At 33.9% G+C, this 14,403-nt stretch overlaps 1 protein-coding gene across 1 annotated transcript; it reads right to left on the minus strand.

The window, feature by feature from the left end:
* Positions 1-8,064: 8,064 nt before the first annotated feature.
* LOC121751845 (delta(12)-fatty-acid desaturase FAD2-like) lies at positions 8,065-12,392 on the minus strand. The gene is made up of 2 exons (XM_042146641.1): positions 12,268-12,392; positions 8,065-9,502 (listed from the first exon to the last, which is right to left on the minus strand). The coding sequence occupies exon 2, from the start codon at positions 9,489-9,491 to the stop codon at positions 8,340-8,342; it is 1,152 nt and encodes a 383-aa protein (XP_042002575.1). The 5' UTR covers positions 9,492-9,502; positions 12,268-12,392; the 3' UTR covers positions 8,065-8,339.
* Positions 12,393-14,403: the final 2,011 nt, after the last annotated feature.

Below are 14,403 nucleotides of genomic sequence, written 5' to 3' on the forward strand. Positions count from 1 at the left end.
GTTGCAATAATCAAATTATGTGATTTAATTTTACTCTGGTATATTTAAAGTCGTCTACAAAAACAAAAATTAGTTCAAAGTTTGTGCACTCTTTATTTTTTATTTTGGTTTGCCCACATAGGGGGTCGAAACGGGTACCCGCAGATACCCAAACCCGATTTTGCGGGTACCCGTACCCGAAAACTTCAATATTATACTACTCAATCCCGGCCCGTATAGTTATACGGGTAATCCGATACCCGCATCGGGTATCCCAAACCCGCAGACATAATTTGAATTGTGTATTATATTATTCAATGGTATTATGCTTTTAGTTTTCGCTTATCATCAATGCTAGTCATCTAATAAAATAATTTTATGTATATGTTTGTAATTCTAGAATGGATTTTGGGATTGTTGCTAGTTGCTACACTATGATTTTAGATTTGTATTTTTTTTACTTTGTTGTATTTGCATAATTTCCAACTATTAACTATGCACAAATACGGTGATTTCTCATCTCTTAAATATAATATGCGTATGAAATATAATGCAAATCCAAATTTCAAACAAGCAAATATGATAGAAACATCTAGCATGTCTAAAATTAAATCACCATTCAAAAGTTTAATATAAACTGATTATATATAAACATGAAACTAATTAACTAAAATAAAATATTTTAAAACCCTAACCCTAAAAATAACAGGTATTATCGGGTTTAACAGGTATATCCGCGCGGGTAGCGGGTATACCCATACAGGCAAAAATTTAAAACAAACTACCCGATCCCGCCCCATTTCCCTTTGTCATCGGGTAGTGGGTACCCAATACCCGGCGGGTAGGGTAGCGGGTCGGGTTGAGGGTTTCCCGATACCCGCTACTCGTTTCGACACCCCTATGCCCACATGTGTTCTTGTGCGACCGGATTTACAGATTAAGGCTGAAAGTCTCTCAGCGGGTGGCGGGGACTGAACCCGTGATCTCAAGGTCACCACAGCTTCGCGCTGCCAGCTGCGCAACTTTGGTAGTTTGTGCACTTTTTCGATATTATACGTGTAATACACAAATACTATATACGAGTGAAAATATGGAGTATATGCGCAAGAATCCAGATAGTGAAATGACAAATTTTGAAATACTAATAAATTCAGTTACTTGAAAATGTTCCAAATGGAGCCTAGTGTTCAAATCCTCTCTTGCCAGCTACTCCTACATACCAAAAATCAGAAAAAGGCACAAAACCAACTTATATATATACAATATATTTACATCCCAAATTAGAAAAAATCGAGTACAAACAAATAAAATCATATAGAAAATCTCAAATGATCATCCGAGTACAAACAAATCAATCATTGATTACCACAACAACACCAATCATAATTACTCTTAATTATAACTAACTAATCATAATACAAAACCCTAATCCTCACAATCAAGAAGTATATGTAATTAATTATATATCCTCCCTTAATCCTAATCAAGCAAGTTGCAACCTTCCAAAAACTGAAAGTGATTAATCTCATCAAAACCACCCAAAAACTCATCTCCTCCTGAATTTCCACTCATCCAAAACCCTTCCTTGCTTGAAGGCAAAATTCTTGCATCCTTCTTTCGCAACCCTTTCGTTTTCTCGGGCTTCCCGGTGAGCCTCTGCACGAGCTCCCTGAAGTTTGCAGCGTCGGTCTTGATGATCTCCGGTGCAAATATGTGGATTATTCGGATCTTCTGCTTCGTCTTTGAAATCGTTCGTGAGTTTCGTTGCATGGCTAGGTTTGATGAGGCTGTTTTTGGGAAGTAGATTTGATCTTCTTTCATAGTAATGTTGTTTGTGAGATTGGGAGAGGAGAGTTGATTTTTAAGAGGAGTTGGGATGTTTGTTTATATAAGTGGGAAATGTAGAAGTTTGTTTATTGAATAATTAATGGACAACATTGGTAGAACATTAAAATAAGAGGAAAAAAACAGCTAAGAAGTATACATGAGGCAAAAATTGGATGAACCTTGCTATGACATATGAGTGAGAGATGTAATAAAATAAAGTGGTCCTTTTTTCATAGAAATCTAATAGGGAAGATAAATAAGATAAAAAGCGATAAAAATTTGAATCAGGTGAAGTGAAGATAGAAGACTTATCCACTCTAGCTCTAATAAACATACCATTATATTCTATGTAAATCAAGAGTTTTGCACTTGAAATGATGAAATGAGGGGTTTAGAAAGGGTTAATTACCAACTTTTACATAGTTTGAAAATTTTTACTCAATTTTTAAAAGGTTGCAAGAATAATATAACACCCTCAAATTTTCTGCTTAGCATCCATATAGTTTCGAAGCATGCGTAATTAATTAGAGCCAATGCTGTCTCAATTTGATTGTCTCTAATGAAGTATTTTTTATCAATTAGCATTGCGCTCGACATGTCATAATTATTTTTTTGGTGTTCTAAGATTGTGTTGAAATTCAATGATTAGTGAAAATTTGTGAATTATTGAAATTAATCCTAGATAAAATTTAAAAAAGGATTTAGTTAATTTACCACTAGATTTGATTAATTAAACAGCCCTTTAGTCATATGTAGTTGCCAACTTGTCCAAATAAAATATTTCTATGATTGTTGTCATTAGTCGTGTTTAGTTGGTATCCTCTCTTGGTGTCTAAATCATTTTCTTGATTGAGGGAAGATATATTTTATTGTAAAGTTTCAAAATTTATGCATATTCGATATGGAGTCTATATATATACACGATATTTTTCATTTTCACCAAAATTAGGCAAAGAGTCGTTTTGAACTAATTTATGATCCGAAAACAATGAAAGTTACTATTTATAAATGGTTTGAAAATCCTAGGAACTCAAAAAAAATGAAATTTTAAAAAAAGCTCAAAAAATTATTAAAATGATGATTTCTTCCTTTCAATGATGTTATGGCCAAAATTCATCGTATGTCTGGGCAAAGGCGATGAGTTTGACTCGCCAGTCCATTTCGCAGGCTCAATCGAATTTCAAGTCATTTCGACACAGTTGACGTTTCCGAAGTCGGCGTCCAATTAATGGAGTGCGTCAATTTCTTACTCATATATCCCTTTCATTGCGACTTTTTAGATGCACGCACGTTCCCTCCCTTTTCTCTCTAGAAAAAGATTAGCCTAGGAAACTTCATGACTTTAAGATAGTTATGCGTTATTTTTTAAGGATCTCAGCTGATTCTGATTGCATTTATAAGCATGCACATTTTTATACTATAAATATGTGTACATCTTTTTTGTTTTAAAATAATACTCCCTTCGTCCCACAAGAATATGCACTCTTTCCTTTTTAGTCCGTCCAACAAAAATATGCACTTTCTAATTTTAGAAATCTTTTCTCTCTAATGAGGTGAGACTCATTCTCCACTAACAATACTTTAATTATTTTTTCTCTCTACCTCTCTCTTACTTTACCAATTTTACGTTAAAACTCGTGTCGAATCCAAAGTGCATATTCTTTGGGGACGAGGGAGTATAATACATCCGTCCATAAAAACTAGATCAGTTTTAAATACTACTCCCTCCGTCCCCAAAGAGTATGAACTTTGGGTTCGACACAGGTTTTAATGCATTAGTGGTAAAGTAAGAGAGAGATAGATAGATAAAGTTTTTTAAGTATTGTTAGTCGAGAATAAGTCCCACCTCATTAGAGAGAAGAAAATTTCTAAAATTGAAAGTTCATACTCTTTAAGGACGGACGAAAAAAGAAATAGTGCATGCTCTTTAAAGGCGGATGGAGTACTAATAATGTGAGTCATACAATCCATTATCACTATTTTTCTCTAATTTTTTCATCTCTTTTACTTTATTAATTATATTTTAAAATTCTATCCTATACAACTATGTCTATTTTTGGTGGAGATCGATATCTTTCCACGTAAGGGAGATTTCAATTTTGCATGCCCATCATGAAACCATCACATCATCCCAATTCAATTTCCGATTCAACAAATGGAATGACGTTTATAATGAAATAAAAGTATTTTTATGCATATGGATGTGGCATTTTCTCATTTGGCCTTTGTTCATTGTGAGAAACTCTTATTAGATCTTTTTATTTAGCCGACCGATACAAATTAATGAACTAGACGGCCCATCTTTAGTGAAAACTAAACCAATTTGTTATTTATTCAATTACTATTTGTTTTATGAATCAATTATGCCTTCTTTTAAAACTCTGTTTAGCTTTAGTGGTTCTGGGTTATGGCTATGGAGATGGCTGTGAAGTTGAAATCAATTTCTTTTAGGTTGTGAGTAGTATCTTATTACTTACACATATGCCAAATAGAAGGTATATAATATGTTCTTTTAAAATGTGGAATAATTGATAATTTTCAACAAAAAAATGTGTAACAATTAATTGTAACATGGAGTACATGTCTTGGGGACAATTGAAATTCAAAATTGGACATACAAGAGACAAGAAATTTGAGATAATAAATTCAGTTTTTCCTAATAACATTAACAACATAAAACAAATCCCTTCAATCCATAATAACAAGGCTAAAATCAGAATTAGTTACATCCTCAATCCAACTCAACTAATTAACTAATCAATCAAGCAAGTTGAGAGAGGCCATTGGCATCCATGCAGTGAGATGTTGTACCTTCCAAAAAAGGAAAGTGGTTGATTTCTTGCATGAAGCCATCAAAGTCTGCAAAACCACCCAAGAATCCACCTCCTGAATTAGCACTGCTCCAAATCTCCTCTTCTCCTTTGATTCTCTCCCTTAAGCTAGCATGGAATCCTGCCCTCATACTCATTTTCTTGCTTGAAGGAAAGATTCTTGCCACTTTCTTTCTTGCTTTCGTCTTTTTCGTGCTCAGGTCAGCCTCGGTGGGCTTGCCGGTGAGCCTTTGGACGAGCTCCCGGAAATTTGTTGCGTCGGTTTTGATGATTTCCGGTGCGAAAATGTGGATGATTCTAATTTTGGGCTTGATTTTGGATATAGTTTGGGAGTTTTTGTGCATTGATAGAGGAGGTGTTGAAGGTGTGTTTGGGCAGAAAGTAATGTGGTTTTCCATTGTATAAGAAATTATTTTTTCTTACACAATTAATGTATATATAGGTAGCATAGGCAAGAATTTGATGAGTGTTAGTGTGTGTGAATAAAGTATAGGAAGTAAAACAGAATGGTCCCCCATATCACAATCATATATTCTATGCATCCATGCATAGAAAAAAGCAAATCAACAAGGGGGTTTTGTACTTGAATAAGACAAAATGGCTACTCAATTAGACATATATTGTGACAAATTAAACAAGGGGTCTCTATATGTATTCAATTATGATTAAATTCAGGTTTAGCCCTTTTCTGGTAAAACATGCACATAGATGCTAACTTGCTCAGTTTATATTTTTTACTAATTAGGAATCTAGGCGTTATCTTGAAATTTTTTATAAAAAAAAGATTAAAAAAAACTACTATGAGAAACTCATGATTTGGTTTATACAAATGCATTATTTCATTCATTAATGGCTGATGTCTAATCTTTTGTAATGTTTGTGTGTGTTTCTATTATACATTCTTTAGTGAAAAATCCAAGCCGGACTTGTTGAACCATCATCCATCAATTAATTAATTATGAATTAGTACGTTTTTCTTCTAATTCGGCTTTTGCACTTGTAAGTACAGATCTCAAGTATTAAGATATACATAGTTTATTTAATTTTGCCGACCATTGCAAATTAACGTAGTTGATTTAACGTTGTACTTGTTGTGATATTAGTAGTAAATAACAATCTGAGTTTCTATCGAATGAAACACTTTTTCTTAAGTTGGATGACAATAGTTGAGTAATTTCTAATTTGGATATGAACTCACTCAAACTCAATAAAGTGGCCAAAAATTGCTTTTTTTATATATGAATTAGAATTCAATTAGAATTCATGTTATAGCCTAATACAAATTTTAGTACAAAAGAGAGCATAGCATCTATATGTATTCTAGGCGGCCAAAGATTCTGAAATTTGAAATAATTAGGATCTAAATGGAGAGAATGAGAGCCGTTGGATGAAGTGCACGTTGGTGTCAGAAGATCTGCGTCATTTCGAACGCGAAGCTCGTGTGCCGGCTGGGCTGGCCCACATTGGACCATTTCAACGCGCCATTTCTTAGCGCAGATTAAGCTGGATTCTGCCGCTTTCTGCTAACGTGCACCATTTCTTCTGTTTATTTTTTTTCATTGCAGCTAACCGATTTTACTATTTCACACTATTCCTTTCTCTCTTCTATTCTATGTTTCTTCCTTTTTTCTAGAGGAAAAATTTGCAGTTATTAGTTGGAAATGGTGCTTCCATCTAATTATGTGATAACCCACTAATCGAATTAAAAAAAATCTTTTATTCTGACTAGTGTAAGTTAAGAGGCATTCTACTTTTTTTTAAATAAGGATAGACTGTCAAATAAATCACGAAGAATAGTCAAATTTTATCATGCTTGTCAAATAAATCATGAAGAATAGTCAAATTTTATCATGTTTCATGGAGTACTACCTTCATACCATAAAAATATATATATTTTTGATTGGGTGTGAATTTTAATGCACAATTGGTAAAGTAAGAGATATAGAAAGAAAGAAAGAAAAAGTGTTTTAAAAAATCTTTCTTTAAATAATTGGTCTATTTTTAAGGGATGAGACAAGTACTAAGGAGAGACAATTGCCCCTTAACCTCTCCAAGTAGATCTGCCCTTGATCATGAATTTTAATGGAAAATTGACGTATGAAATAATCGTGAAATTCTGAAACTTGTTGATTTATTATTCCAAATTTAAAAAGGATGGGACAAACTAAAATTGGACTATTTTTCATGCTTTATTCGACAATTTATCATTTAACAACGAAGCATTAACGTAATTCACATATCAATAATACTATCAACAATAAGCTACTTCATTCTTTTATAGGTTTCGAGCCTACTAAATTTCAAAGTGGGACGAATCTTGATTTGATAGGAAACAAAATTATCCAAGGATTTGAAAATAGATTTAGGTGTATCAAAATAAAAATACACGCTCTTGTCTTAGTTTGGTTGGTGAAAATGTGGCCATGTATTTGTACGGGGGTAGCAGATAAAGGTGGGTATGATTTCTAAAAAAATCTATACATATATATATATGAGTAGTGCTAAATGGCCATATGGCCAGCCATAAAAATAAAAAAAATAATAAAAGATAGTGTATTTAATGCCATTTCATTGAAATCAATACTTCTAAAAAGTATCAATTTTATTTGTACAATTGTACCCTTAGTTATAAATATAAATATGAAGATACTAGAATTTATTCAATTGGATCATTAGTTAACTCATGTTGCATGAAATTTATATAAATAAAAATTAATATTTATTAAGGTTACATGATAATTAATTTAATTCTTTCTTATATTTATAATACCAACGCATCGTGGTAATACTTTTATTTTTCACATTTACTTAAAATACTCTAAATGTTTGTATATTTACAAATAAGTAAAATTGAGCTTTGATCAATATACTTATTTATATTAATAATCATGGGTTAATATTATAAATGATCACTAAACTAGAGAGCAAGTATCAAATTAGTTCCAAATAAATTTATTTCATAACGAATACAAAACTTTATTGATTCCAACTTGGTATAATAGGAAAACATTTTTAAAAGGACAAAATTTTAATCTTAAATTAAAAAATAGTGTAAAAATAAATTATTGAAAACATAAAATTAAAAAAATGAATGAATCTAATAAAAGAAATACGTATAAAAGTGTAAAATTTGGATTAGAGAAATGAAATAAAAAACAACTAGAATTAAGTAAAAGGGTAATAGTGTAAAATTATTTGAGCAGTAAATGACTTATTTGAAACATTAATAGTCATACTATCTAAATTTATTAAAATGTCATTTTATGGCCAGCCATAATGTGGCTACATAGCATTTCCCTATTCTATATATATATATACGCTCCTTCTCTTGGTAACATAATTCAGGAACAAATTCCGTTAAAAAACAAAGCTCGGTAACTAGTGAACAAAAATATGAGCTAGAGTTTAATAAAGATTAGTACTGCTATTACACAAATCATACTATAATTATTAATTTAAAAAAAAAACTTTGCTTTGACAAGTCGAAGTTCGGACTTGAAAACACAAATAGTTCTTACACGGTCTTATTCCCATCCAACAGGAACCAAGACTTGTTAGAACACCACAGTTCTAACTGAGCCTTCCTCACTTAGACAAGCAACCAACATAACCTAGACTTTAGCCAAATAAAGCAAAGCAGATTCTCCTACAACAAACACTGCCCCAGAAACTGCATTTCCTACATTAACAGTCCCCACACCTCTAAAGCTTGTTATTGTACCAGAACACACCTTTGTTCTCTTCACCTTCATCGGGCTCGACATAGATGCATTCCTTCACCTCTCTAAACATGGCCTTGAAAACCAGAGTCTCGTCCAACTGGTAGTACTTTCCCAGGATTGGCTTGATAGCCTTTGTTGCCTCCATTGCATGGTAGTGCGGCATTGTCGAGAACAGATGGTGTGCGACGTGGGTATCGGTTATGTTATGGAAGATGGTGTTGAGAATGCCATAATCTCTGTCGACTGTGGCCAGGGCGCCACGCAGCCAATCCCACTCTGATGAGTCGTAGTGGGGGAGGGCTGGGTGGGTGTGCTGCAAGAACGTGATCAAGACAAGGAACCCATTGACCACGAGCAGTGGGCCACCGTAGACATACAGAACCCACGCAAGCCCTTTAGCTACAGACATACGGTACAGCATATAGGTGACAGCAAGTATGCCTGCATCAGAGATGAATATCTGTGCGCGCTCCCGATCAGAGTAGATCGGGCTGTTTGGGTCAAAGTGGCATGCAAAGCGGTCGTAAGGCCTCCCGGAGACGTTGAACATAAGGTATAGAGGCCAGCCTAAAGTGAGCTGGATGATGAGGATGATGACTCGGCCAGGTGGGTTGTTCATGTACTTGGCAGTCCAGCTGACCCCTGACTTGACCTTGGGGACAAACACCTCGTCCCGCTCAAGTGAGCCGGTGTTTGAGTGGTGGCGGCGGTGGCTGTATTTCCAAGAGAAGTACGGCACGAGGAGAAATGAGTGCAGGATTAGACCAACGGTGTCATCTAGCCATTGGTAATCACTGAAGGCATGGTGGCCACATTCATGGGCAAGGACCCAAACACCGGTTAGGATACAACCTTGGCATATCCCATAAAGAGTCCAGGCTAGGTAGGAGAGAGGCTGGGGGAGCTGATGGATGTAGTTAGTGGCGACATAGTAAAACAGAGAGGCAATGATAAGGTCATACACGACGTAGGAAAATGAACGAGGAATAGATCGCTTGAAACAATGGGGTGGAATAGCTTTCTTGATCTCGCCAAGTGTAAATGGAGGCTTTGCGTGCGGAACTCGTTGGACGACGTCAGACTTTGCCTTCTTATCGGCAGGGGGTACAGACATACGCCCTCCAGCACCCATTGTTCAGCGACCTGCAAAATTATGTGTTAGTCACTTCCAATGAAACTGCAAAGATGAAACCACTATATATAATGAGTAAATTAAATGAATGTACTTTTCAAATCCAGATGGATCACGCAACTACATGAATAGTTCAATTGACTTATATTGTATGGATTTATACTGCATCCAACTTGTCTACAGGCACTGGCAGCTAGCATAGAGCCAATGGCGAATCCAGGATTTTTGATTCGGGGCTACGAAAATAGTTCTCGAAGTTTAAAAATCCAAACAATCATTTTTGTTCTCTTAAATATAAATGTCTTATAGACATAAATTATATAATTTGGAAATAAATTAATTTTTTTGACATGAAATATTTGAGTAAATTTTTAAATATTTTTTAATGGACAGTTTTTAGAACAAAACCTCGAGGATATAAATACTTTAAGCAAAATGTCAATTATTTTTTAAAAGTTATATATTTTTTTATGAGTTGTAAATGTTTTATATAGATTTGCACATAATTGCTGCAAAACAGATAATATAGGTTTAAAGTAAATTTTTTGATTATTTAAGAATTTGATCAAAAAGTATATAAATTTATTTTTTGAATTGTTTTAACAAATAAAAAAGATAATACATCTATTCTTTCAATTGTTTGAATAAAAGTAAACAACAAAAGTAAATTCATTATTCTAATAAAAAATATAGAAAAGAAGTAAAAGGCTACAGAACTTTTAATTCTCTGAATAAAATAAAACATGAAATAAGTAAACAAATTGGATTAACAAAACTAAAACAAAAAATAATTGAAATAAGTCGGTGAAAACTAATAGCAGAACCACTAGACCACAAAGGCCATTGTAAATTCTATCACAATACATAGTGTATTAGTATTGTATTTTGAGGGTATAGTTGTACCCCCTGCATAGAGCCACTAGTATTTAATGTGGTCTGGCAAAAAACTTGTGTTTCTAATTTGCAATTTGAACTATTTAATTAAAATATTGGGACAATGAAAGATTTATAGTAGGGGTGAGCAAGAATTAAACATGATCCCTTAATTCCTCAAGAGAAGAACTTCCAAATTAAGGAAGTACAGCTTAAGAAATAAGTAGATCGTCATTTCTTAGATACCTACACAAAGTATCATGGCTTGATATTTACAAAGAAGTCTATAGTAGGAGTTACTTAAGTCATCCCTTCTTAAACACCTACAAAAAGGGAAAACCGATACGAAAAGATAAATTTACCAGTTTAATTATATTATACGTTTCTCTCATGCAAGATATTTTAAGAAAGGAAGCCTATACATTTCTTTGACCGTGATTAAAATAATAACAAAAACCTATGATGTGGCCACTATGGAGGAGGTGAATTTCAAAGGTGCGGCTTAAGCAAAGCATAGTAATGATAAAATTGTGTGTACATGTTGTACAACACCAAGCTAATTAGACAACTGTTAATTTTTATTTGTGGCCCCGGTGGTATTTAGACTTAATAACAGAAACCGCAGCTGTCAATTAGATTTCGGCGTAATAAAGCATTGAATCTTTCATTTTCCATTAAAAACGATACAAGCAATCACATCAAAAGGGTCGTTTCTTAAATACGCCAATACTTGCTAGGGAAACAATTTTTATGGACAAAGCAAGTTGGCCATAGTCATAGTAGAGAATATTACAGAATATTTTTATGTAAAAAGATATTAAATGAAAATATAGATAGAAAATTAACTAAAAAACAAAATCACCGAAAGGCTGAAAGCAGACATGGCCCCTAAGCAATTTTGTCCAGACTTCTAACTGCGCATGTGAAAAGTTGGGCTCTAATAATAACCTTCCAACTACCGAACAAGGATTTCATAGAGTCTAAAATGAAAGATATTCTATCTCAAGCTAAAAATGAAAGATGGAAATGGGACAGACTGCCTAAAACGCACATATTCTATCTCATTCGGAAATCAAGACAATAGATTAATTGCACTACCCCATTAATAGAATGCGATGATTATTATTTTTGTGCCAATTAAATTAATAAGAAATTGTTAGAGACTAAGAAAATGAGAGAAATTATTAGTGTAAACTTAAAATATTTGACCCTGCACCAACCAAAACTATTAATCGAATCACACGTGATTTACTCCACATTTTGAGAAGTCAGCTTTTTTGGTAAAATACTAAAAAAATCAGAGAAAATCTGGAGGTGCTATAAAAAATAATACTCCTAAAACCAAATCTTATTGAGGATGAGAAGATCTAGAGGTGCATGAATGCCACAGCTGTAGAGTGCAATGGCATTGGAATATATCTGATGATTGTAAAAAATCACAGATATTTCTGAGGCTCAGATGGCGATTCATCTCTGTAATCCATCCTAGAAGGAGAAAATTATTAAAAAGTAAAATCAGAAAAAATTCATTTTGTGTTCCTTGTAATTCCCCAAGCTACGGCAAAATGAGTTCATCCAGCTGTAGATCGAAAAACTAAACTCATTTGACAATTTTAACAAACACTTGACAGTCAAATCCATTATTCCAGATTCAGCATGTAGAAACACGCGACAAATCTCACAAAATCAGATCCACAGCTAATCCAGATCTATTCACGCATCTCACCAAAAAAAATCACATGCACAGCAAAAATCGTCAAAATCCCCAAAATATAGGATCCAAACAACACAAACCAGAAGAAGATCCACGCGCATTTCCCCAATCCGCCAAAAAAATCAGAAACAATGAGGCATCGAAGAATCGAAAGGCATTGCGATGAAACGAAGAGGAAAAGAGGCGTACCTAAAGCGGGAGGCTCTCCGGAGGAGTGGCGGTGAGAGAGAGAGGAAGGGGTGGAGAGTGGAGTGGTGTGGCCGGCACCACAGCGTTATAAATAGAGGAGAGGCGACTGCCAAACCCAAACCAGGTGATTCTACTTAAAAAAAAAAGAGCAGATATTTGTTTTTTTTACCAAAAAGGGCGGGCCCCACGCCCTCGATGATCGTATCTGTTCTATTCAATCGGGGCAATTTTGACCACTCATGCTAAAAAAAAATTTTTATGTTTATTGATGATGAAGTGGTAATTTTACTTAATTGGTGATTAAAGCATATACCAGTGAATATTTTTATTTACCGACGTAGATAATGTAAACGTTTTGGACTAAAATGATAATTCGAATATTATGTCAACATTAGTGAACATCTCTGCGTTTTCAACTTTTAAAAAGCTTGGGCTTTTTAGTGGAATGTAGTCAATGGATACAATGATGTGCTCAAAGGTATAATTGATCACCCAAATCCAGAGATTATTATCCGCCATCTACAACCACTTCAAGTACCTCAAGGTTTGACAATGAAATACAATTAGTTGGTAAGATACTTTGTTTCATCCAATAGGTTGAAGGTTCAAGTCATTTTAGGACATATAAAATATTATTATTAATCGTACTGAATTAGAAGAAAAAAAAGTAGCTCAATATTTAGGAGAATGTGTGGAGCTGCGAAAAATGGTTGGGCGTAGGAGAATCAGACTATGACTAATGTAAGCAAACGAAGAGCGCCTTCGAGAAAAGATCAGGTGGTCCGAGTGAGGACATGACTACGAGCATGTTGCCCAATCTAAGCTATCCAATGGGCCAAAAGATAGTAAAGCTCATGGGAAATGGGATGGTGGTGACCATATCTTCTTCTCCGAGACAGGTGAGATAAGACGATCGACTAGTGCGGAAAATGTTGAACCAGTGAGAGTGGATTAATGTCAATGTACTATACAATGTCTTGTGCGGAGACTTGTTCGGCGAGGATGGGGAATGAAAGACTAGGCATGTGCGAATCATAACTTGCTACTCCCTCCATCCCCCAACTGGAGTCATATTTAGTTATGGCATGGGTTTTAAGAAATGTAAAAAAAAGTGAGTTGAATAAGTTAGTGGAATATGAGTCTCACTTATATATTAATTTTATGATAAAATGTAAATAGAATAAGTTGGTAGAATGTGAGACCTAATTACCTTTTTATGATAAAAGTGAAATATGACTCTTATTGTGAGACAGACCGAAATAGCAAAATAGGACTCTTATTGTGGGATAGAGGGAGTACAACATTATAAATATACTCCCTTCGTCCCACAAGATTATGCAATATTTCCTTTTTAGTCCGTCGCACAAGAATATATACTTTCTAATTTTAGAAATTTCTTTCTCTTTAATGAGGTGAGACTCATTCTACACTAAAAATACTATAATTAATTTTCCTCTATGCCTTTCTGTTATTTTATCAATTTTATATTATAACCCGTGTTGTATTCAAAGTGCATATTCTTTTGGGACGGACGATGTAGTAATTAAAATAATGTAATAATAGAACTAATGAGTTCGTGGACGAAATCTGTAATGTCACTATCATGAGTAATGTGAATATCATGAATATAATTAGCGACCATAAACAATCCAACGAGTTTGCTTGGTATAAAGGTTGCCAAGTTGCATGTATGTGACTAGATTTTGCAAATTGCGTACAACTTGTTATTTGAATTACATTATTCGATGTCGCACCTACTATATTAATACTAGTAGTACTAATTTTTATTTCAATATTTGGTAGGCTCTATTGCAACTCACAAAGAAAAATCAGCACTTAATTTGCTATATTTGGCTATTGGCAGTTGGCAAAAGTTATTTAATTATTTTGAGGACGTAATTGATACCTTAATCACACGTGGGTATATGTACCTAATATATACATGCATTATTTAATTGATAAGATATAGAGTAAAAGTCCAAAAATTTTCATATAAAATTGTAAAATAAAAATATGAAAAAGTAGAAAAATATTTCTACTATCTTGTATCAAAAAGATGAAACGGAATGTAAAACTAGGAATTCTTATCAATTAAAGACTTCAAAAATAGCTATAAAATAGTTTATCCATATTATA

The sequence above is a fragment of the Salvia splendens genome, chromosome 10 (genome assembly GCF_004379255.2).
Source record: "Salvia splendens isolate huo1 chromosome 10, SspV2, whole genome shotgun sequence".
NCBI lineage: Eukaryota > Viridiplantae > Streptophyta > Magnoliopsida > Lamiales > Lamiaceae > Salvia > Salvia splendens.

Bases quoted from the DNA above. Each gene is read 5' to 3' on its own strand.
- LOC121751845 (XM_042146641.1), bottom strand. From the start codon at position 9,491: ATGGGTGCTGGAGGGCGTATGTCTGTACCCCCTGCCGATAAGAAGGCA.